The sequence below is a fragment of the Palaemon carinicauda genome, chromosome 35 (assembly GCF_036898095.1).
Source record: "Palaemon carinicauda isolate YSFRI2023 chromosome 35, ASM3689809v2, whole genome shotgun sequence".
Lineage (NCBI taxonomy): Eukaryota > Metazoa > Arthropoda > Malacostraca > Decapoda > Palaemonidae > Palaemon > Palaemon carinicauda.
In genome coordinates this window covers 57,090,685-57,113,974 of record NC_090759.1, presented here as the reverse complement: position 1 = coordinate 57,113,974, position 23,290 = coordinate 57,090,685, and the positions used below count along the sequence as shown (strand labels likewise).

The following is a 23,290-nucleotide window of genomic DNA, read 5'->3' as shown; positions in this document are numbered from 1 at the left end:
TATTTTAGCTTTTAATGGTTTCACACACATGGGATGTGGACTCCTTAACCAAGGCCCTTGCATCTTGTTTTACTCTCTTTAACATATCTGTAAACAACAACAGAAGATTAACGGGGTACCTGATGAGCTGCTCATGTGAATGCAAGTAAAATAAATTTGAGCAATTATTTGTTACACTTGTCAAGTTTAACATTTGAAAATGTGTGTGAGAGAGAGAGAGAGAAAAGTCTGACATTTTGAAAATGTGTGTGAGAGAGAGAGAGAGAGAGAGAAAAGTCTGACATTTTGAAAATGTGAGAGAGAGAGAGAGAGAGAGAGAGAGAGAGAGAGAGAGAGAGAGAGAGAGAGAGAGAGAGAGAGAGAGAGAGAGAGAGAGAGAGAGAGAGAGACTTTCTCACACCAGACTATTTTCAAACAACCTGATTTAACTGTAAAAAATTGAGATCATACAAACTGAGTGTATGAGTTGTAATGAAGTATTAGTCAGTACTGTGCTGAAGGCGTGTAAGAACCCAATTTGGTTCAAGACTAGGTCCACGGAGATCACTCAGGTATGCTAATAGTAAGAATCAGGTAGGATTCTTAAACAATGACAACTTGATACTTAAAAACATACATTATCCACTAGAAGGACTCTGGTAATCAAAGAACAGAATTAAGGGATTTTGACGAAGGAAAAATCTATTCCTGGGAAGAGACCTGTGACGCCCGGTGAAAGAAGTCCTTCTTTACACTTTTCTAATATAAATCTTCCAAATATATTAGAGAAGGATAAAAGCATGGAATGCAGAGGTTACTACCCTCGCACGATCACCTTGTGGGTGTCGTGTATACAACAAGGGCGTGTGAAAACCACTATTCACAGGCTGTCTTCCATTTAGATAATCCCTTCATCAAAGGGGAGGGCCGTGACAGGCCCTAGAGAACAGAATTATAGGTTTTTCACCACAACCATTCACACCACAATGCACTGGTTCATGTCTTAATCTACTCCTACACCAGCATTTTATGATGGGTCAGTTTTACCTGCATACAACATAGAGAGAATTTTGTTGGACCCATTAGCAAACGGTATGGTCAACAGCATGCAATATATAGCTTGCTTACAACTTGTCAGGAGGTAATGTGGACGAATGGTTAGCCGATTCCCTGTAGTTTACAAAATATTTAGGAAACTTGTTTCAATAAAAGTTTTAGAATTATGGATGACATTCTAATTAGTTTGAGATTTAACTACCTTGCAGTGTGGTTTGGGCTGTGTTTTCCACTGGTACCTAAAGATAAAAATTAGAAAGGATACTTCCAACATTCTCCACAATATCCATTGATAAACAGATTGAAAAATTTAAGGCAAATTTGCAGTAAACATGAGTTAAAACTAACATTGATATCTGCTCCATTAAAGTTACCTTATTTCCATTATCATAAATCACAATACTTTAAAGCTAAAAGTTCAGCACAATCACATTATGCCAAGTTATCTATATCACAATGGGTGATTTTAATTAATGACACTGTCATATGTATTTCATCCAGACCACATAATTAATTTGATTTAAGTACAGTAACTATAATTAGTTGGGCAGTATATTAGGATGAACATCAGTTTCTTTCCCACTGAGCATTACATAGTAAAACATACACACTTAACCTAGGCAAGCCCTATAAAAATACACAAATGATGTAATTGAGAAAAAGACTTCTGATTTGGCCGGATGGGTGGTTGTGTACTTTGGGCTCCTGAATGGCAGAGGCAGAGGACAGGACAATGCCCTTGAGACTGATCATATATACATGTGATCAGTGTCCAACAAATCTCCCCATCAAACTAAGATATGGGAGAGCCAGGCAAGGGCTGCTGGCGACTCAGTAAGTAGAATTGTAGGTTTCTCCAACCTCATGCCATCCCCCACAAGGATGGTGAGTGCAAAGTACATTACTGAACATCAGTGAGTCTTGAACTCTCTTCCAACATATTGACAGGGAGGGATGTTTCCAGTAGGCTGCTACGACTCGTACCACTACTTATGGGTTTTGGCCGTGTAACTTTGGTCCCTAGTGGACCCGGTTGTTAGCCTTCCACTTTGCCTCTGTCCATGCTTCCTTTCTTCCATCTTGTTTTCCAACCTCTTTTGACTTTGACTGTATTTCATAATACATCCTAATACAACAGCGGTTTTTTCTCCAAATTTCAATTTAGGCTGTAATTGGCCTTCTTGGCTCAAGCCCCCCAGCCATACAGCCCAATATCAGTACCTCAATTCAACCTAATTTGGCAATAAATCACCATAGAAATGATCATTCATCTCACTAAATGAGAAAGGCAAGATGGATGCTATAGTAATTCTGTAAATGTACAAGAACCAATTTATATCTTCCGATAACTATACTTTGTTCTGTTTTACCGTACTGTACAGAAAAAAGTACGGAAGCCTTTCAATGTAATTTTTCAAAACTCTTTGTACATTTTATATTTATCCAGATGCAAGTCTCGCGTCTGACCTCACATACCTGCAGGCAGTAAAATGATCTCTCCGAATAATATCATTCGCATCTGGCATGCCCCTATATTGAAAGATAGATAAAAAAACATAACGTACTCCCTGAATTCGTTTAAAAATATTCTCGACAAACAACCTTTATCTGGAAAGAGTTAAAGATCTAAAATTTGATCACAGGCAAACCTTCCCAGCTAGAACAATTTCTTGGGCAAATGTTTTGTTATTAATTAAACTTCTGTCATTTGCAGCATCCAGCAGTTTTGGACAGACCGAATAAAAGTACATTAAACACGGTTAATTCAACCAAGAAACGAACATGTCCTCAATAAGTAAGAGCTTTATTAATTCCCCTTTTCAAGATTAGTTATGCTCCTTTATCATCAACCACACAGGAGAGGTCCAACGACTGTGTGTTTGGGTGGCACACTGTAAACGGTGGTTAAAGGTCTTTGCCGGAGTTTTTCCTTCCTTTCACTTTTCGATAGCCATTTTCAACAACCTCTTCCTACTTAGCTATCCAAATCCTTTCGGCAGCCTTATAAGTCTTGACATATGACTTGTAAGTCTTGTTGAACTATTCCATAGAAATAACAATGTATCAGTTACAGCAACATGCATTATTCAAGGAAGAGAGAATGAGCGCAGAGTAATTTAGATGAACGGGTAGTTTGTCACAAGAATTGTACAACAAGACTAACAACTGAAAAACTAGTTCAGGGCTGGAGCAAAGGATTTACTGCACTAAGGTCAATATTTGTCGTTCGCTACAAATTTCAATCTTGGAATTGCCAACAATTGTGCTTTCTATATTCAACCTTAATCATTTCTCCATATGCAGTAGAAGAGTATTTGTATCATCAAGCTAAAATAAAGTGTCTTGGAACTACATGAATTAATCATTATAAATTACTGAAATTTAACATAGATTAGCTTGGTTTACAGATACAATAATACAATAAAAAGAAATAAGCGAGGAAAAATTAATTCAATTACTTTTAGAGAGAGAGAGAGAGAGAGAGAGAGAGAGAGAGAGAGAGAGAGAGAGAGAGAGAGAGAGAGAGAGAGAGAGAGAGAGAGAGAGAGAGAAAAACTTCAAATTGATATCAACACTGTTAGAGAGACAGAGATGATAAAAATACTGATAGGATAAGACTTCTTTTAACTGTTGCAGTTCCATGCTTCACACGTTACAGTACTAACCAACTTGTCCTTCCTGTTGTTGAGGCATAATCTGCAAAAAAAAAGAAAGTACAGTACTATTTAATATCGTAGCTAATAGAATACAATGATGTTACAGTTTTAATAACCTCATTGGACTTATACTACTGTTAAACTTAGGGCATGAAACATTTGACTGCATCTTATTAATAAGTTAGAAAATTTGAATTCAGGAATTACAGAAACAGATAATTTACAATAAAAAAATTCTTCTTAATTTCCCTAAGCCATTATGCTACTAACTTCCAAAAATTGCATCTTAACTTTTCCACTTGGTTTAAATTAGTACTGTTAAAAAATACCTCGGTTTATGAGTAACTCAGAAAACGGGTAGTTCTATATGCGAGCATGAAATTTGAAATCGGTATACTGTGCGAGCATTGCATCGGTCTGCGAGCAAATATTTCCCTTCGTATTCAAAGTACTAATGCCACCCATGCAGTATTCAGGGGCATTTTTTGCCATTTTGCATTCACATTACCTCGCAACACGCCTATTGCTTGCAACACTTGTAGGCGAGATATTTATCACACGTCTTCACATTTTTTTTTTTTTTTTTTTTTGTAGTTGTGATCGCTTTTTCATTTTAACCCTTTTACCCCCAGGCTCTTTGGAAATTTCCAACCCTTAACCCCCAAGGGGTTATTTTTTTCCCAGCACATTTTGCAGTATATTTTTTTTAAATTGCTCTAACAGCCTTAATTTTTGTCATAGAGAGGTCAAGTTGGTCTCATTCTCTTGAAAAATGCCTGAATTTTTTCAAAAAATTATCAAAAATATGAAAAAAAATTTTTTTTACAGCATTTTTTTGTAAGGACGTACCAGTACGTCCATGGGGGTAAAGGGATGGGTTTTGTGAAACGTACCAGTACGTCCTTTGGGGGTAAAAGGGTTAAATACACTTTGTGCTGAGTTGTAAAATAAACAGTTCTGTATCAAAAATGGCCACAAGGTGATTAAAATACATGGTAAGAAGAAAAAGATTGTGGCCATCCTCCAAAAATAAAAACCTAACTACAGTACTTACAATGTAAAATATGTATATGGTAATCATTAATTAATTTACAGAAAAAAAGAGAGAGAGAGAGAGAGAGAGAGAGAGAGAGAGAGAGAGAGAGAGAGAGAGAGAGAGAGAGAGAGAGAGAGAGAGAGAGAGAGAGACTTAGGGATTTTAATTAAACAAGAAATGAACATACCGATAACGAAAGTGCTAAAGCGAATTCCAGTTCCTCTTGTTCTCTGAGATACTTCCTAAGCCTTCTCTTTTCTTTGTCCTCTTCATGCGTTGATATTGCTCGGACTACCATCGCATTCTTCTCCCTCGCAAACCCATCTTCCTCGCATGAATCATCTTCTTTTCTAGTTCCTGTATCCTTGCAACAACTATCATCGTCATCACCCTCCATATAACAATCATCGAGCTTCTCTCGAGCAGATGCATACGGGCCTCTCCTTGAACGGTGGCAGGAGCCATCATCATCATCATCGGAAAATTCTTCTTTCCCTTTTTTGGGAGTTTCTTCATTTTTGTCTCCTCTAAGGGATTCTTCATATGGCATTTCTCTACTAGAATTTCTTTCGTCATCATCTTCAAAACCATCACCCTCTTCCAATCTGTCTTGTGAGACAACGTCAGAATATGACTTTTCATGACCAGAATCTCCATTGTGAACCGGCTCTGGGAGATTTTGTCGAGCTTCATCATAGATGCCTTTTCCTGAAGATAACCGATGACATGATACTTCATCATCATCTTCATCGTCATATGAATGGTTACTGCGGCAGCTTTTCCTCCTCGCTCCTCTGGTTGCTTCCTCTTCTTCGTCGTAACATCCACCTGAACACCTGTTTGAGTTCCTTCTAGAAGATTCATGTAAACGTGTCTGTCTGCGAGCAATAGTCCTGCTTCGTCCCCTTTCTAAATCGTCGCCCTCGTACATCTGCCTCTTCCGAGAATAGTCTTCGTGTTGACTGAAACGCATTACACGTTCCTCCTCCTCTTGCAAGCGTTGAGCAATACGAAAGTCTTCGTCAGCTTGTCTCTTTTGCTGATCTTCCAGCGATATCAGGGAAGCAAGTTGCAACTGCTCCTCATAGGGCATGTCACACTCAAAGTCACTGTAATTCCCTCTCCTATTGCAGTTATCACTATTGGCATTCCTATTCTTCTTGCATTCATCATCATCATCATCATCATTATAATCATCATCATCAAACCTTCCACAGTGAGTTTTACTCTTCTTGTTTGCATCCTAAAAATGAAAATTCATATGTGAATGTATAACCTAAAATGACAAATTTGAAAGTAATTTGTATTTTTCCTATCGATACAACCCCGTAGCTATTTATAGGGGTATTACTTTTGGAAAAACTGAAAGGATGAGCCATTAGAATTTAGTGAGGGCTAACTACCCATCCCACTAGTTAGCGGGGTGGGGGGTGGGGGATTAGTTAGCTACCCCTGTCACTCACACACCTGTGACTGTACTTAATTTTACTTGGATGTAGGACCTCAAAGGGTTGTTCCATAACTGTAATACAAACCTACGCTATCTATAGAGGTTGACTCGCCCATTAAGAGGGCGGATGTCCCTGCCAATCTGGCTTTTTGGCTTTACCCAGGGATTCCTTTTTTATGTAGGTTAGTGCAAAAAATTAGGAAACCCTAACATTTTGCTAAGCGTGGTCTGTGCCCTACACAAGCTTGTGTGTTAAGATACTAGCAATGGGACTGTAAAGATAAAATGAGTCCATAGGAATCATCCGAGGACACCAAGACCTTCCCAATACCACCTCGCCAGGATATGGGGAGGCAACAGTAATGACACAATACTAAGTTACACAAGGGAGCAATGGTTTACCTGCAGTAGTTGACGTCAGCTGTGCAGCGGACCATGGATGCTGATTTCCCTAAGAGAGGGGAGGATGAAGAAAAGAAAAGAGCCAGTTATTCCTTTTCCTTCACTCAAGCTAAAACCAGGTAACAATGCCCTCAACCTTCTGCAACATGTCCATTAAGGAGCTTGAGGTACTAAACCAGCTGTTGTGCAGCCACCACAGGACTGATAGAGAACGTATCGAGTCTCCTGTGGGTCACGTCTTGCAGGTAATGGGGGATGAAGGTAGTTTTCTGCTTCCACACGCCCGGTTGAAGAGCTTGCACCACAAAGTAGTTTCTTTTGAAGGCCAGGGACGTAGCCATGCCCTGACATCATGTGCTCTGGGTCGACATGTTGGAATTGTGTTCTTTATGATCCTCCTCTTATTTCTCCTAGTGCTGACGAAGAGCGAAGGCACTCGGGGACAGGCTGCTGCTGTTCTTTACAGGTAGAGCCTCAAACTCTTTACTGGGCATAGTAACAGACGGTCTGGGTTGTTGGTTACAAAGCTGAGACTCGTTATCCGGAAGAAATTGAATCTAGGATCCGCTAACCCCGAATTTTAAGTCTTGGCTAAAAACTCAGGGATGAAGCTGAAGCTTACCTCTCCCCATCCCTTTGAATGGGCAATGTCATATGAGAGACCATGAAGTTTGCTGCCGACTCTATCTGTTGTCTGGCATAAAGGTTCGTAGGGAGGCCTCTTTAGAGACAGAAGAACCCGAACCACGTTCCAAGGAGGAGGTCTCACTACTGACTGAGGACAGGTAAGTTCATAACTCCGTAAGAGGAGGGAAAGTTCTAGAGATGAGGAAATGTCCACTCCTTTCAGTTTAATGGCAAGAGTCAAGGCTGAGCGATAGCCTTTAACTGCCGAAACCAAGAGGCGCATTTCCTCGAAGAACTCCGCTATTACTGGAATAGTGGCATTAAGTGGAGAGATAACCCTTCCAAGACATTACAGAAAACTTTCCACTGTCTGGTAGACTGAAGCTTATGATCTTCGCAGATGTCCAGGCATCCTTTTCGCAACTTGTTATGAAAATCCTCTCTGAGTTATGAGATGCTGGATAGTCTCCTGGCATGAAGACATAGCGAAGCTACGGCTTTGTGTTAAATGTTGACATGTAGTTGTCTGAGTAAATCGTGTCGTGGAGGAAGTTCTCTCGCAAGCTCCGACAGAAGTTACACAATGTCTGGGAGCTATTCTGCGTGATGCCATAGCAGGGCTATAAGGGTCTTTGAAAGATTGACCGATGTCCTGGCCTTATTAAGTACTCTTCTCATCAGACAGAATGGGGTAAAGGCGTAAAATTTGATGTTGTCCCACCGTTGTTGGAATGCCTCTTGCCAGAGAGCATTGGGGTCTGGGACTGGGGAGCAGTATAGCGGGAGCCTGAAGTTTAGGGACGTTGCAAACAGATCCACAGTCAGAGAACCCCACAAAGTCAGGACTTTGTTGACAACTAGATGATCCAAAGAACATTCAGAACCCAGTATCTGAGTCGCTCTGCTGAAGATATCGGCAAGTACATTCCTTTTGCCGGGAATGAAGCAAGCAGATAGGGAGAGCGAGTGAACTTCTGCCCATCTCAGTATCTCCACTGCCAGACGGGATAGGAGCTGCAAAAAAGTACTCCCTTGCTTGTTGATGTAAGCCACTACTATGGTGTTGTCGCTCATCACCACCATTGAGTGACCCGTCAGGAACTGATGGAACTCTTGAAAGGCCAGGAGGATGGCCTTCATCTCCCAAGAGATTTGTGTAGGTACTTTTCAAACTCTGACCAAAGGCCTGAGGTCACGTGTTGAAGCATGTGAGCCCCCTCACCCTTCTTTTGATGCGTCTGAAAAGAGCATCAAGTCCGGGGGAGGACAAGAAGATCGGCACTCTTCAGCAGATTCTCGTCTGCCACCCACCACTCGAGGTCCTTCTCTTCCTCTGGTCCCATGGGGATCAGAATGTACGGGGAATTGAAGGCCTGATTCCAGTTGGACTTTAGCCACCATTGGAGGGATCGTACCCTGAGGCGGCCATTGGTAACTAGACGGGCCAGAGATGATAGGTGCCCGAGGAGACATAGCCACCTCTGGACTAGGAGTAGTTCCTCTCGTCTGAGAAAAGGTTTTGCGACCTTTTTTTAGTCTCACTACTCTGTTGTCTGATGGGAAGGCATTGCGCATGTTGGTGTCTATAATCATTCCTAGATATACCAGTCTTTGAGTTGGAAGCAGGGATGACTTCTCAAGTTTTACCATGATCCTCAGATCTTGGCTTGTCTCGGTGCTGAAGAAGGGTTGCCACCGAGTCTGCTAGGATTAGTCAGTCATCCAGATAACATAGGAGACGGATGTTGATACTGTGAGCCCAAGATAACACAAAAGCAAACACTCTCGTGAAGACCTGGGGTGCTGTAAAAAGACCGAAGCACAGCACCTTGAACTGGTATTTCTTGTTTTCCAGACTGAATCTCACATGCTTCCTAGAAGATGGATGGATTGAGATCTGGAAGTACTGTATGCGTCCTTCAATGCCAGTGTGCACATGAAATCCTGTGGTCTTACCACCTGACTGACCGTGTCTGCCGTTTTCATGCTGAACAAGGTTTGCTTGACAAACTTCTTCAGAGCCGAGAGGTTGATGACTGGTCTCCAGCCTCCAGATGACTTTTTCACAAGAAAGTTGACTGAAGAAGCCTAGGGAGTGATCAAGGACCTCTTAGAGAGCGCCCTTCTCCAACATGGTTTTGAACTTTGACCCAAAGAGCCAGCCACTCTTCTGATCCTATCGCAAAGGAGCTTTCCGACACTGGAGTCATGATTAGTGGAGGGAGAGATGAAATGAACGGGACGCGATACCTTCACAAATCACGGAGATTGTCCAGGGTTCGGCCCCGAGCTGCATCCACCTCTTCCAGCAGCGATGTAGGCCTCCCCATCTGGTGGACAAACAGGAGGATTGCCTATCCTAGCATTTGCAGCCGCCACCTCTAGGTTGCTTCTTAGACACCTTGTCTTTTGCTGCCATCTTTTTCGTCAAGGGTTTTGGTTGGCTAGACTGCGGAGGAGCTGGTGGTCTGTAGGGCAGAGATGTCAGGGCCCTATGGAAGAGGGGGTCTGGGTGGGACTTCCTCGATCTCTTTGCAGTCTGCTCAATGTCGCTCGGCTCAAACAATGAGGAACCCTTCATAGAGGAATTCCAGTCCCGCAATCTCAACGTTTGGGACTTGGTGATGGAATCTCTCAGCTACTGAGTCCCTATGTTTCAGGTTGGTGTTGGCCCACAAGTTCACCACTTGATTAACCAGGAACTCAAAGGTATGAGTATCCAAGAGTAAGAAAGTTTCCATTGCCTTCCTGGTGCTTTCTTTGGAAAAATCTGTAGTCCGTACCAGGGTCTCAACGGATCCCAACCAAAGATCCAGCCAAGAAGTAGCCTGCATGGCATACTTCACTACTTTCTCCTGATTAAGGATCTTTGTGACCGAGAAAAAGACTTGCCGACCGGAAAACCTTTCCCGGGAGACTCCCTTTGTCAATTCCTCTAGAGAATGGTTAAGAGGGAGAGCTGGTCAGGGCTCGTCAAGGACCTCATAGTGTTTCCTCTGCTGGACACCCGGAGGCAGGATGAGCTTGGAAGAAAAGCTCGATGGGAGAGATGGAGAGTACTCAGAGCCGAGAGGCAACGTTATGCCAACCACTCTTCAGTCCCTGAGACCAGGACAAAGTGCTGCACTGGATTTTGAGGGCTTCTAGGTGAAAAAGACACCATCTAGGACTGTATCTTTGCCCTCTTGAGGAGCCATCGCTGGGTCTGCCAACCCACTGAGGGTCCTCATACGAGCCAGAACTTGCCAAAAAACATGCTTTGATTCCCTCTGTTCACCTTCCAAAGACGGACTGGCAGCTTGATCTTTGTCGTCCAACGCCGATACCTCGTCACGGGATGGGTCATGGTTGGTATTGAAGTGGCTAGTTAACGGTTTGACCCCCTCTGCAGATCTAGAGAATTTCGGCAGTGTCTTGGAGTCTTTAAGCTCCCTCCTATGAGGGAAAAAGGTCTTCAGTACCGAAGGTTTTGATGATGGATGGAACCTTCTGATGACCCCCCATTGAAGGAAGGGTGGAACCCTCCACGGGTTCCTCGGCTGTGACAATGCTATCTCGTGGGATTTCCTCTAAATGAGACGGCCGGAAAGAGTCTGGCAAAGACTCTTCCCCGCGGGCTCCTCTTGACTGAGATGACGAGTGAGCAAGAGGGTGAGGGGAAGAGGAACCATTGAAGCTAGTCCTCCCCTTAGACATCTTGACTGAGGTTAGTTTGATCCAGGATGATGAGATGTCGCTGGAGACTCCTCTCTTCAGGGGAGACAGAACCGTAGATCTTCGCCTTGGATCCGATGACAAGGAAGACTCTTCCAGGGGAATCCTGGGTTTGCGCAGGGCGTGAAGATGGAATACCCTATGCAAAGGCTTGGGTAACCGCCCTGACCAAAGCTCCGAACCACTGAAGGGAATGATGAAGGGGGGACCCCTCAAAGGGGCATTAGTCACTGAAACGGGAGTCCTAGGAAGTGCAGGTTTCTTCTTGGCAGCAGAAAGTTTCGGGATCTAGAAGTCCTGAAGATTGCGCTTTTCCTCCTTCCCTGGCAGTCGTACTGCTATAGATTTGTGGGGAGGGGAACCGGGCAACGGCGAACGGTGAGGAGGAAGCTTGTCTTTCCCAGGCGAGACGGCTGGAAAGCTGCTTACCTCTAGATACAAGTTCCGACGTATGATCATGACCTGGGGAATGAGGATCTGCGGAGAAGGGTCATGCTGTTCGAGGGGTGATATCTTAAAAGAGCTAGCCAATGACTGGCGAGCAACGCGTGGGTGACGAAACCTATTCTCTTCTGCCGGTAAACGATGGGAAGACCAGTGGGCAACCGAAGGTTGTTGGAGAGCACTGAAGAGTTGGCGCAGGGCCAACTGCTGAAACCCAACAAGAGGGTGAACGATGGTTCGACGATCGGCGAGTTGGTGATCGAGTCAGGGATTGACGCTCTGCTGAACGCTGCTTCAGCGATCGGCGAGAAAGCGACCAATGCGTTGGAAATCAACGATCGGTGAGTTGCAGATTTGCCATCCGGAGACCGACGTATCTGAGTCGGAGAAAGGCAAACAGGTGACGATAAGCGAACAGGCGATTAGCGAGCCGGAGATTGGTGTGCAGGCGAACATTGAGCAGGAGATAGAATAGCAAGCGATCGGCGGGCAGTAGGTCAGCGAACAGCCAAACGGTAATCTGGAGAAGGACAAACATCCGTAGGAGAGGATCACGAACGAATATCGTCGGGGAGTCACGAACCGGGGTTTGTTGACTAGCAGGCGAGTCTGGAGAAACAGGCGAAGGTTGGGAACCAGCATAACCATGAAGAGGAGGAGCCTCCGAAGAGGAATGCTGTGGCGACGAAGTTGAAGAGCTGAAGAAGCGTCTATTCATCGAAGGAGAAGGAGCACCTCCAAGGCAAGGAGTCCCCACGATCAGCAGGCCTCCGAAGAGGAGTCTCTTTGAGTGGCCTATCTAGCAAAAAAACAAGAGGTGGTCACTAACAGGAGAGACATGCCCTGGACTTTGCTCCACCCCAGAAGGATAGTCAGCAAAGGGGGAGCGGAGTCCTCCGCAGCGGCGGAAGAAGCAGAGGACGAAGCAGGAACAGAGTCCATTGGCAGGGTAGCAAATGAATCCTCAGACACCACCAAGTCGACCATGATCAAAGGATCTACTTCCGACACCGATTAATGCTGCAAACCAGCACCCCGTTGAAGCAGCTGCAGCAACACCTCCTTGGAAGGCAGGGCAAAAAGGGAGAAAAGAGATAAGGATTCCCTCGGGGGAGAACCAGGGCTGCTTCGCTAGTGTAAGCAACACCGTCTCTCAAGGACTGAGGTTTTCCAGGGGTTAAATGGCATCTGCTACTACTCGATGGTTCCTTGGAGGAAACTGTTCGAGCAGGAGCTTCGGAGGAAGGTCGGAAAGCGGAAGAAGCTTTAGGTTTCTTCTGCTTCGAAGAAACCATCGAAGAAGAAGAATCCCGCTTACCATTCTTTCACCAGCGCCCAAACCTTTCCCACTGGAAGGCAGACCTCTCCTGGCATTTGATACTCTTATCACTCTCATCACAACGCTGGTCCCTGCAAACTGGAGATAAATGGTGGGGTTCCATGTCCTCCGCAGAAATAAAGCTACCACAGGAGAGGCCCTCGGGACCAGGGCAGGTATGCAAGGCTAGCAGGAAGCCGCAAACACACACACAAACTGAAAGAAAAAATAAAAAAGCAATGATTAATGGCAGTCCAAAAATAGGTGAGGAAGAATGTTAACAACTGTTCTTCATCAGAGCCAAAAGCAAAGTTAAGTACAGTCACAGGTGTGTGAGTGATAGGGCTAGCTAACTAGCCCCCATACCCCCCTTCTAACTAGCGAGATGGGTAGTTGACCCTCGCTAAATTCTAATGGTTTGTCCTTTCAGCTTCACTGATAGTGATACCCCTATAAATAGCGTAGGTTTGTATTACAGTTACGGAACAATATAAATTCAACCATCATTGGAAATTTTTAGCCCTTTTCATTGATTTTATACTAATCAATTGAAACGAGTACAATTTCGGGGCTCGTTGAGTTCATCCCAATAGAAATTATTCTTGAATGAAAATTGAAAAGGTGAAGATCATCAACTGAAAAGGCCAAGTGGTGTACTAGAAATTGGGTTTAGAAAGTAATGCGTGTGTGTACAGTACCATAAGGCTGGGAAAGATTCTTATACTGGCATTTAACATGAAATTTAATGAAAGTCAAAAAGTTAAAAACAATAATACAGTATTACATTTTTCAATATAGTACACTATTAAATGATAATAAGTTGTAATTACTTGGCTGTCTAGTGTCATTATATGGATAATATAATACTTTATAAGGTTATTTCTAGCTTATTTTGAAAATCTATTCACAGCACATATCCTCAAACCTCAATGACTTAGAGGGCAGTTAGTACTATTAAAATTTTTCTTGCAACGGTACCAACTTTACTGGGCCTATACAAGGGAAACCCTAGATAGCAAATCCGTGTATAAGGAGGATGGAATGTATTTAACACCAGTCAATGACAGTGTGGGTTCAGCCTGATGAGGGACTGGGACTCTCTAAGACCTTGGCCACTCCCATCTCGACTACGATGTTAATAGGGACTCAGCCTAGTGAGGAAATCACACCTGAACTATGTTAACAGGCTTTAAAGACCAAAGAACACAGCATCAAGATAACTTGTATACTGTTAAATTAACATTATTTTCCAACTCACCTCGTTCATGAAGTCCAGAATAGAGTAATTTGTTGGAAGATTCTCAACATCACTATTACAGTATTTTCTGCAAGTGGGACATGCACGGTTTCGTCTTCTTGCTTTAGCTGTTCAAAAGTAAAAATTTTTTTTTGATTAATTTATAGACAAAAACAACTGCAAGCCACAATAAAATTTCAGCTGTACGTCAGTTGCAACCCATTACGTGAAATACTATCAACATACAAAGGCAATCTTTGCAAAATGTATGACCACAGTCGGGAAGTAATGTTGGGCGTCGTTCATCATTGTTGTAAGCCTGGGTACATACTTCGCAGCAGAGCAGAGGATTCACTTCCGGTGATTGCCCCTCTGACTCGGTTTCCTGAGAAAATACAACAAATTTTAAAAACAACTTGTAATTTTCCTATCTATATGAAATAGAGTCGTTCATATGGGTTACAGAAGGTCCTCAACTTTACAAACTTAATAGGTTCCAGGAAGCTGTCTGCAAGGCGAATTTTGTTAAATTTAGACCTAACCTGAATCCCATGTCTATGATTTCCAGCTACAAAACTCAATAAATATTTGGGTTCCATATGAAATAGATCTCGAGGTTATTACTAATATAGTTTTGTTTACAGTATTAACCCTTTTACCCCCAATGGACGTACTGGTACGTTTCACAAAACTCATCCCTTTACCCCCATGGACATACCAGTACGTCCTTGCAAAAAACTGCTATTTACATTTTTTGCATATTTATGATAACTTTATGAGAAACTTCAGGCATTTTCCAAAAGAATGAGATCAACCTGACCTCTCTATGATGAAAATTAAGGCTGTTGGAGCAATTTAGAAAAAAACATATTGCAAAATGTGCTTGAAAAAGAAAATGCCTGGGGGTTAAGGGTTGGAAAGTTCCAAATAGCTTGGGGGTAAAAGGGTTAAATGATATAATATAGTTTTATTACTATTTCCTTATCTTATCCTTGTTATTTTTAGCAGATGTGTGTTTGCATCTCCGAATGTTTGTAAATTGGGGACTTTCTGTACTATTCGTCTTGTTTCCCACGACCTGACAATTGAAGAAAATTGATTGCATCATACTTAATTGCCAAGCAACCACTGCGCATGCGGCTAAGGAAGCCTGCTCATGACGCTTGGTTGCTTCCTCACACTCTCCTGGTCAAAGATGTGCGGAACACTTGAGGCGGGATCTTTGATAAAGGCACTATAAGAGTTGGGAGACCCAGGCCTACATGGGTGAGGACTATGAAGAGCGAAGTAGATGATGAATGGGGAAGTATTGAATTAAGAGCTCAAGATAGAGAGGACTGGCAAAATCTAACAAAGGGCCTTTGCATCAATAGGTGTAGGAGATGATGATAATGTATAGATAGGTAAAATACAAATTGTTTAAAAAATTTGGAGTTTATTCCTACACGGATAAAAACTTCCGAGTCATTTATATGGGAGTCTTCCTTAGGTGGGAGGAAGTCTCCATGAAGTTAAGAGGTATGCCCTTCCTCTCTCATAGATACAATTACTTTAACCCTTTTACCCCCAAAGGACGTACTGGTACATTTCACAAAAGCCATCCCTTTACCCCCATGGACGTACCGGTACGTCCTTGCAAAAAAATGCTATAAAAATTGTTTTTTTCATATTTTTGATAATTTTTTGAGAAAATTCAGGCATTTTCCAAGAGAATGAGACCAACCTGACCTCTCTATGACAAAAATTAAGGTTGTTAGAGCAATCTAAAAAAAATATACTGCAAAATGTGCTGGGAAAAAAATAACCCCCTGGGGGTTAAGGATTGGAAATTTCCAAATAGCCTGGGGGTAAAAGGGTTTAGTAATAGAAAGAGATCAAAGTGAATAATTTGTGAACATCGTAGTCGGCTCGTAAAGAGGTAAGGCCGTACGTTCTAGTCTAGAGGATAATATTCTTTGCCAGCGGTGAAGTTATATAAACCTCAAGGGTTACTAATATCAAATATTCAATATATCATCAAAAACTAAAAATTCAAGGCATTCAAGTGAAGGCCTCAAGTCTAAACAATGTCACCATCCACCTTGGTGCCCATTACATACCCTTTTAAAGCAGAGAATAATTGAAGCCCAAGATAAAATTCACGTGTCCCGTAAGAGCATATAATTAGATTATTTGTTGTCATGCAACAATAGGGCCTAAAGAGAAGATGTCCAAAGACCTGTGGGAGTAAAATCTTTTTAAGATATGGTCCGTAAAAGTGGTTTATCTCTTTCATTGACAAGCTTTTGAGAACTTGTGCTACAGTGCGGGTTTTGCAGAACGTTAAAGTTGCGGCAAGCCCACGTATGTCCTGTGCTTGAGGGGGGGGGGGGCACTATCGACGCTTCCAATGAGGATTCATAAGCTCTCATGATTGGGATGTTTCTCTTAATTAGAAAGAGATAGTGTTTCTGGATACTTTTGTTTTTGGAGCGGCCAGTGATCACAAACAAATTGGTGAGTTTAGGTATAACATACTAAGTTCTTTTCAGATATTTACTCATTGCTCTTATGGGACAGAGTAACATGTCATCAGGGGTATCAGTTATCTCTTTGAATGACAAGATCATGAAATAGTCAAATCTGATATCGTTTACAACTGGATTCTAGGTTTCAGCCATAAATTTTGGAACAAAGACAAGGATAGTTCTTTCCACTCTCTGGAATGTGACGTAAGATAAGATAGACTGTGTAATTCGCTTACTCTCTTCGCTGAAGCTAAGGCAATGAGGAAGGCAGTCTTTAAAGTAAGGCCCCTTTCTCAGGCTTTAGCATAGGTTCGTAAAGGGCTTGTCTTAGGCTCAAAGAACTTTTGCCACATCCCAGGTAGGGAGTTTGAGTTCTCGAAGAGGAAAAGACTGCTCAAACCTCCTAACGAGAGCCGAGAGTTCCCATAACGAGGAGAGATTAAGCCCTTTCAGTTTGAAGACCTAGCTCAAGGCCTTTCATCGCAGTGACTGAAAGAGATTTCTTGTTCCTCAAGAACACCAAAAACGTCTAATCAGGGAAATGGTGGCCTTGAGTGGAGCAATATTCGTTCTACGACACCAATCACCGAAGATTTTCCACTTGCCTGGTATACTGCTGCGGAAGACTTATGGATATACAGTATCAGGAAAGCTGTTTCAAAGTTGGCCTTGAAAAGCCTTTCTTTCGGAGATGCTGGATAGTTTCCAACCGTGTTAAGACAGGCAATGCACTGCGTTGTGGAACTTTTCTATGTGCGGTTGTCATTGCAGGTTTGGGCATTCTGGAAGTTCTATTGGAACCTCCGTGAGTCGTTCCAAGTGATTCCGCGGAACACTAGGTTTGTGGCAGGAACACAGATATCTTGTGCTTGAGGGGGAGGGGGGTTCATGGTGATGCTTCCCGAGGATTGTAAGTTCTCATGATAGATTTCCCAACCAGTAAGAAATTGCATTTTCAAAAAGTTCCTCTGATGCATCCAGTAGTCATACCCAGATTGAAAAACTTTAGGCTCATGATCTGTCATTCATTTCTGAAATTTTTTAATTGATCTCACAGGATAGAGTATAATAACACCCGGGTCATCAGTGGCTTCCTTGAGACACAAGACTGGGAAGAAGTACAACTGATATTCCTCCGAAATCTGGGCTCTGGTCACAAACTCGAGAGCAAAGGATAGGAAAAATTCCTTGTACTTTCTGTAATGGTACAAAAGGTAAAATACAGTATGTAGTCTAGCATAATTGGCTGTTCTGTTTTAACAGTCGCCTGATTCTTAACTCTTCCCCGAACATCTTTCCTTTCACTTGTGTCATTCATATTGTGATGAGAATAGGAGGTGGAGAAGGAACGGGAGGAGTCCCGCTCACTCTCATTGCAAGAGCTTTCGCCTCTTGCAACAGTGTGTGAGGTGGAACATTTGAAGTCTCTCTCATGGCACATGGCTACTGTACAGGTAGTCAGAGCGTTTTCTCCATGTGGTGACTCAAGCTCCCGCCATGTATGATCAACATTATCAAGATTACTATGGGCGTCATCTTCTGTGATTAAATTCACAGAGGACTCTCGACGCAAAATAATAGGGTGGCTTACATCACGGAAAGGACCCTTCGTCTCCTACTCCTCTTGGGAGGTGACAGAGTAGGAAAGACATCTCACTTAGTTTCCTACGACGAGAATAATATCTCTCCCATTGGGAGTGTGTCCACTTCCTGCAGTACTTACATGGTGATTTCATTGAACATCTAGTCTAGGCAAAAGGGACAAAAGGGATGCGAATCTACTACGTTTGCCTGGCTTATAAGAATGCCACAAGGGTAGCTATCCCGGCTATGAGGCTTACTAGACATAAAGCACCGACTTGTAACTCATATATAATGAATAGTAACGCATGACCGTGAATAAAGAAACGACACAAAAGTCGCAAGCACTAAATACTAAATGGGCAAGCGAATTGAATACGAAAGTCTCAATCGTAGAGAGGAAGTTGAGGTACATCCTCTAAACTTCATGCTCAGGATCGTTGAGAGGAAGCAACCAGAGTCACGAGCAGGCTTTCTAAGCTGCATACGCAGTGGTTGCTTAGCAACAAAGTATGATGCAATCAATTTTCTTTAATTGTCTGGTTGTAGAAAACAACACTAGAAGTAACCCATATGAATGACTCAGAAGTTTGTATCTGCGTAGGAATAAATAATGAAGTACATGACGTACATGACAGGCAAACAATTAAATAAGTTATTTTAAAACTTGACTTCTTTAAATTTGTAGCTTCAGGATTGTTCATTTCCTTTTAATACATTTCTAGACTTTTATACGCCTGACCAGAATAATTTTCTAAATAACTGATGAAAATTGAAGCATGAAAAGGTTAAATAAATAAAGCAGCAATATAACAAAGCTAATAAACTGAAAGCAATGCAGATTAAAAGTTTAAAGGCAGCTCATGAATGGCATAGGCAAGGGACAGTGACATTGCCCTATCAAGCAGGATAATGCCCAAGACTGACCATATATACATATGATCAGCACCCAAGACCCCTCTCCACCTAAGCTAGGACCAAGGAGGGCTACAAAATGGCTGCTGATGACTCCGCAGATAGACCTATAGGCTCCCCCAAACCCCCATCCTTAGCTCACAAGGATGGCGAGGTTGCAGCGACCAAAGAAACTAACAGGTTTGAGTGGGACTTGAACCCCAGTCTGGAGTTCACCAGTCGGGGACATTATCACGTCGGCCACATCGCCGATTACTGGTGTAGCGTATGTGTGAGTGTGATATATATATATTTATCATACAGAAATAAATGTGTAGGAATTCTGGATACACGAGTGGGACATTTCATTAGCGTTAGAAAACCCAGATGACCAAAAACAATGGGTCATGATCTGGACACCAAAAGTTAGTAATATTGGAAAAGAACTTTTCGACTTAGGGAAAACATATTTCATATGAGATCATTTTGAAGATTCTATTGTTTAGAGAGCAAATTTATACAAGACTATTTGCCCCATAACAACTTAATAGAATTGTTCAAAATAAAAAAAAGGAGGGGAGCAAAAATTAAGTAATTCCCGAGAAAAGCATTGAAATACATAAGCAAAAAGCAAAAAAAAACTTGAAATTATAACATACATCACCAGGAAAAGCTGGTGCACTTGCTAATGCCTCTCTTACGCACCGAAGGTCCCGATCCTGAAAGTTTCATTACAAGGACAATATGTCATAACCCGTTTTACATTCGAGTAATTTTGTTCGTTGAAAACATACATAGTATATCTATAAAGAAAAATGAATCTGAATAAATAATAAGGTTGAAAATATATATAAGATATTTATAAAACAAAAATACTATGAATCAAAGAAAGTTATCATGATTGCAAAACAAAGGAAGATATTACAGACACCGATAGTGACGCAGTACAGTACTGATAGTGAAACAGTACAGTACATGCTGTTGATTGAGATTGGACAGTACTTGTGATAAATGGGTACATATAATTTACTAATGAAAACAGAGCACATATTGTCTCTTGTGTCCTTTTTTTTTATAAGAATTCTTTATCGTTATTGTATGATGGAGAGACTAGCATAACGTCATGCAAACGGAGTACAGTATACAACAAAATATTATCTCTCTCTCAACATATCTTTGACAGTAACCCCCTTGATTCATGCCTCAGCTAAAATAGCAGAGACCTATCGAATCTACATATATTTTATTATCAATTCATAGAATTAGTTTTAAAATTCTCAATGGATTACTTTCTATTTTCTTCTTGGCATTCACACTAAAATTCATAAGCTTTTTCAATAAAGATTTCATCTTCAATCGTAACTGGCAACCGATACGTGCTAATATGAGTACCAAGTTAAATTCTGTTAGAAACAGTCTAAACTGTTTTCTGGTAAGAGATTGTCAATTAGAAAAATTATGATATATGTGCATTATCAATTTAACATCTGAATGTATATTTAAAGATAACCCAAAATTTTTAGAAAACCAAAAAGGTGAACAAAATTATACATCTTAGGACGATAAAAAAAAGAGGGCCTACATATATATCTATTCCATGTGTTTAGCAAGGCACTTCCTCCAATTTTAGGGGGTAGCCGACATTAAATAAAGGAACAAAAGGGGACCTTTCCTCCCTCCGCTTCTCCCAGCCTGACGAGGGATTCAGCTGAGTTTGGCTGGTACTGCTAGGGTGCCACAGCCCACTCTCCCCCGTTATCCACCACAGATGAAGCTTCATAACGCTGAATCCCATACTGCTGCTACCTCCATGGTATCAGCAGTAGGGGTTTGGCAAGGACAATTATGTTGTAAATATGTTGTAATTATGTTAATGTGCAAGGTATTAGTTCTAATATCATGGAGCAAAACTTAACCTGCTCCCTGATGACCTTAATCCCCATACATCCCAAAAGTCATCTTCAATACTGACTTGACAACCTACATTTTTATAAACCTTTGAAACGAACATACTGTACGACTTTCAAATATCAACATTCTACCTTCTGCCCTCATTGAGATCAGAGTAATCAGAATGCACTTATAAGGAGGGAAAAAACAACCATGATGCTGTTCAACTTGTCAACAGATTTCATGATCCTTACCTGGGGGTCAACCGCCAATCGATGCCCTCGTTCTTGTTCATAGTCAGTGGCAACCCTTCCCAACGTTCTCCAGAAGTTATCCAGCGCTCTATTTCTATCTTCGATGTCCTGAAGTGCAAGTTAAAAATTACTAGCCAAGAAAACACATGAAAGATACTGCACATCCAATAAGATTGACACATTGTAAAAAGAGACAAAAAATCTTTCCTTTCTTTTAACAAAACCCAATAATTTTACAACAGCTTCACAGTGTAAGTTAGTAAGTTATATCTTAAGCCAAATTATTATTGGATGATTGATGGTACAGATACAACCCCCACACTAATTTTGAAGATGAACTTCAATTAAAAAATCCTATAACTTCTTGACTATCAGAATGTAGGAAGCAGTTACAGAATTTAGACAGCAGACCTATCTAAATGTTAATGATCTTCAAATATTTCATAATAATTACTAATTACTTCTTGTGTACATATATCAAGGCACTTCCCCCAATTTTGGGGGGTAGCCAACATCAAACAAATGAAACAAAAAAGGGGACCTCTCCTCTCTACGTACCTCCCAGCCTGACAAGGGACTCAACTGAGTTCGGCTGGTACAGCTAGGGTGCCACAGCCCACCCTCCCCCGTTATCCACCACAGATGAAGCTTCATAACGCTGAATCCCCTACTGCTGCTACCTCCGCGGTCATCTAAGGCACCATAGGAAGCAGCAGGGCCTACCGGAACTGTGTCACAATCGCTCGCCATTCATTCCTATTTCTAGCACGCTCTCTTGCCTCTCTCACATCTATCCTCCTATCACCCAGAGCTTCCTTCACCCCATCCATCCACCCAAACCTTGGCCTTCCTCTTGTACTTCTCCCATCAACTCTTGCATTCATCACCTTCTTTAGCAGACAGCTAATTTATGTATTTATTTCCTTTCCTCACGTGGCTAATTTCCTCTGTTGGAGTCCTTATAGGGCTTAGAGCATCATGCTTTTCCAACTAGGGCTGTAACTTAGCTAGTAATAATAACAAGCAACGAAAATCTACCGTAAAGGTTGAACTGGGGGCACACTACATACTGCACTCTTTGCTCGCATGTGCATTTCAAAATACAAAGTTAATAAGAAAAGCAATTGAATGAGTAGTATCTGCAATTATGTTTGCTTAGCTAAAGGTTAGTTGATAGATACAGTACAATATGTACATGTTCAAACAAGATCAATAAACTAATGGACACTGGCATGCATACACTATGAAGTTTTGATTTCAGTATGCACTGTTACTTCAATATATTATTTTAGTGATTTTGTGTACAGTGCTATGAATAACAATATTAAACAGAGGCTGCTGTATATGATTTCTATAATCTTTCGCCTCATTTTCAGCAATCGTGTACATTGTTCTATGGATCAACTTCGAGTGGAATGGAGTACACTACAGGTATGTCATTATTTCAAGATTACCTTGCATAATGAAATCTCTCTTAAATTAAACTATAACATAATGTTTACAAATAGTGTGAAATCTAAGAATGAAGCAGTAATATTAAAAAAAAAAAAAAACATTAAAGTTCTTTTCAGTACTACAAATCTTTAAAACAATTTTAATTTATTCTAGCTATACAAATTTGAATCACTTTAAGGGATTGAAAAAAAATGGAAGGAGTGAACGCTTATAAATGACGGGGGATATATTCACACAGGAACATGATTACTGAAAATGAGAGGTTTTCTCAAACTTTCTGGGTGCATGAACTTACATCTGGCAGATCCATTACGATTTGAATTCTTGACCCTTGACCATCGGCTCCCCTCCTCTGCTGTCGTTCTGGGCCACTTTCCTCGACTCGATTCATTAACGTGACGAGTGCTTGATAGCTATCTTCCAGCCGAGCTTGGTTCTGTTGGGCCATGAAACAATGTAAGGCTAAGATGACAAGATTACTTTCAATATAATAATACAAATGCTAGTTCACCTCACTCTCTCCCTTTCTATATCTGCTCTTCACTACCACGGATTGTTAACCCTTTTACCCTCAGAGGACGTACTGGTACGTTTCACAAAACCCATCCCTTTACCCCCTTTACGTCCTTGCAAAAAAATGCTATAAAATTTTCTTTTTCATATTTTTGATAATTTTTTGAAAAAATTCAGGCATTTTCCAAGAGAATGAGACCAACCTGACCTCTCTATGACAAAAATTAAGGCTGTTAAAGCAATTTGAAAAAAATATACTGCAAAATGTGCTGGGAA

General features: G+C 41.6%; 1 protein-coding gene across 2 annotated transcripts in view; it reads right to left on the bottom strand.

The window, feature by feature from the left end:
• Positions 1-300: 300 nt before the first annotated feature.
• LOC137627765 (uncharacterized) overlaps positions 301-23,290 on the bottom strand; it is a 43,313-nt gene continuing 20,323 nt past the window's right edge. The window contains exons 4-10 of one of the 2 annotated variants that reach the window (XM_068359059.1): positions 22,797-22,937; positions 21,047-21,154; positions 19,562-19,621; positions 14,167-14,305; positions 13,942-14,048; positions 4,916-5,971; positions 301-3,732 (exon numbers count right to left, since the gene is read on the bottom strand). In XM_068359059.1, coding sequence (XP_068215160.1) covers positions 3,697-3,732; positions 4,916-5,971; positions 13,942-14,048; positions 14,167-14,305; positions 19,562-19,621; positions 21,047-21,154; positions 22,797-22,937 — 1,647 coding nt within the window. In that variant the 3' untranslated portion in view covers positions 301-3,696. The remainder of the gene's footprint in view (positions 3,733-4,915; positions 5,972-13,941; positions 14,049-14,166; positions 14,306-19,561; positions 19,622-21,046; positions 21,155-22,796; positions 22,938-23,290) is intronic. The other variant, XM_068359060.1, reaches the window with a different exon arrangement.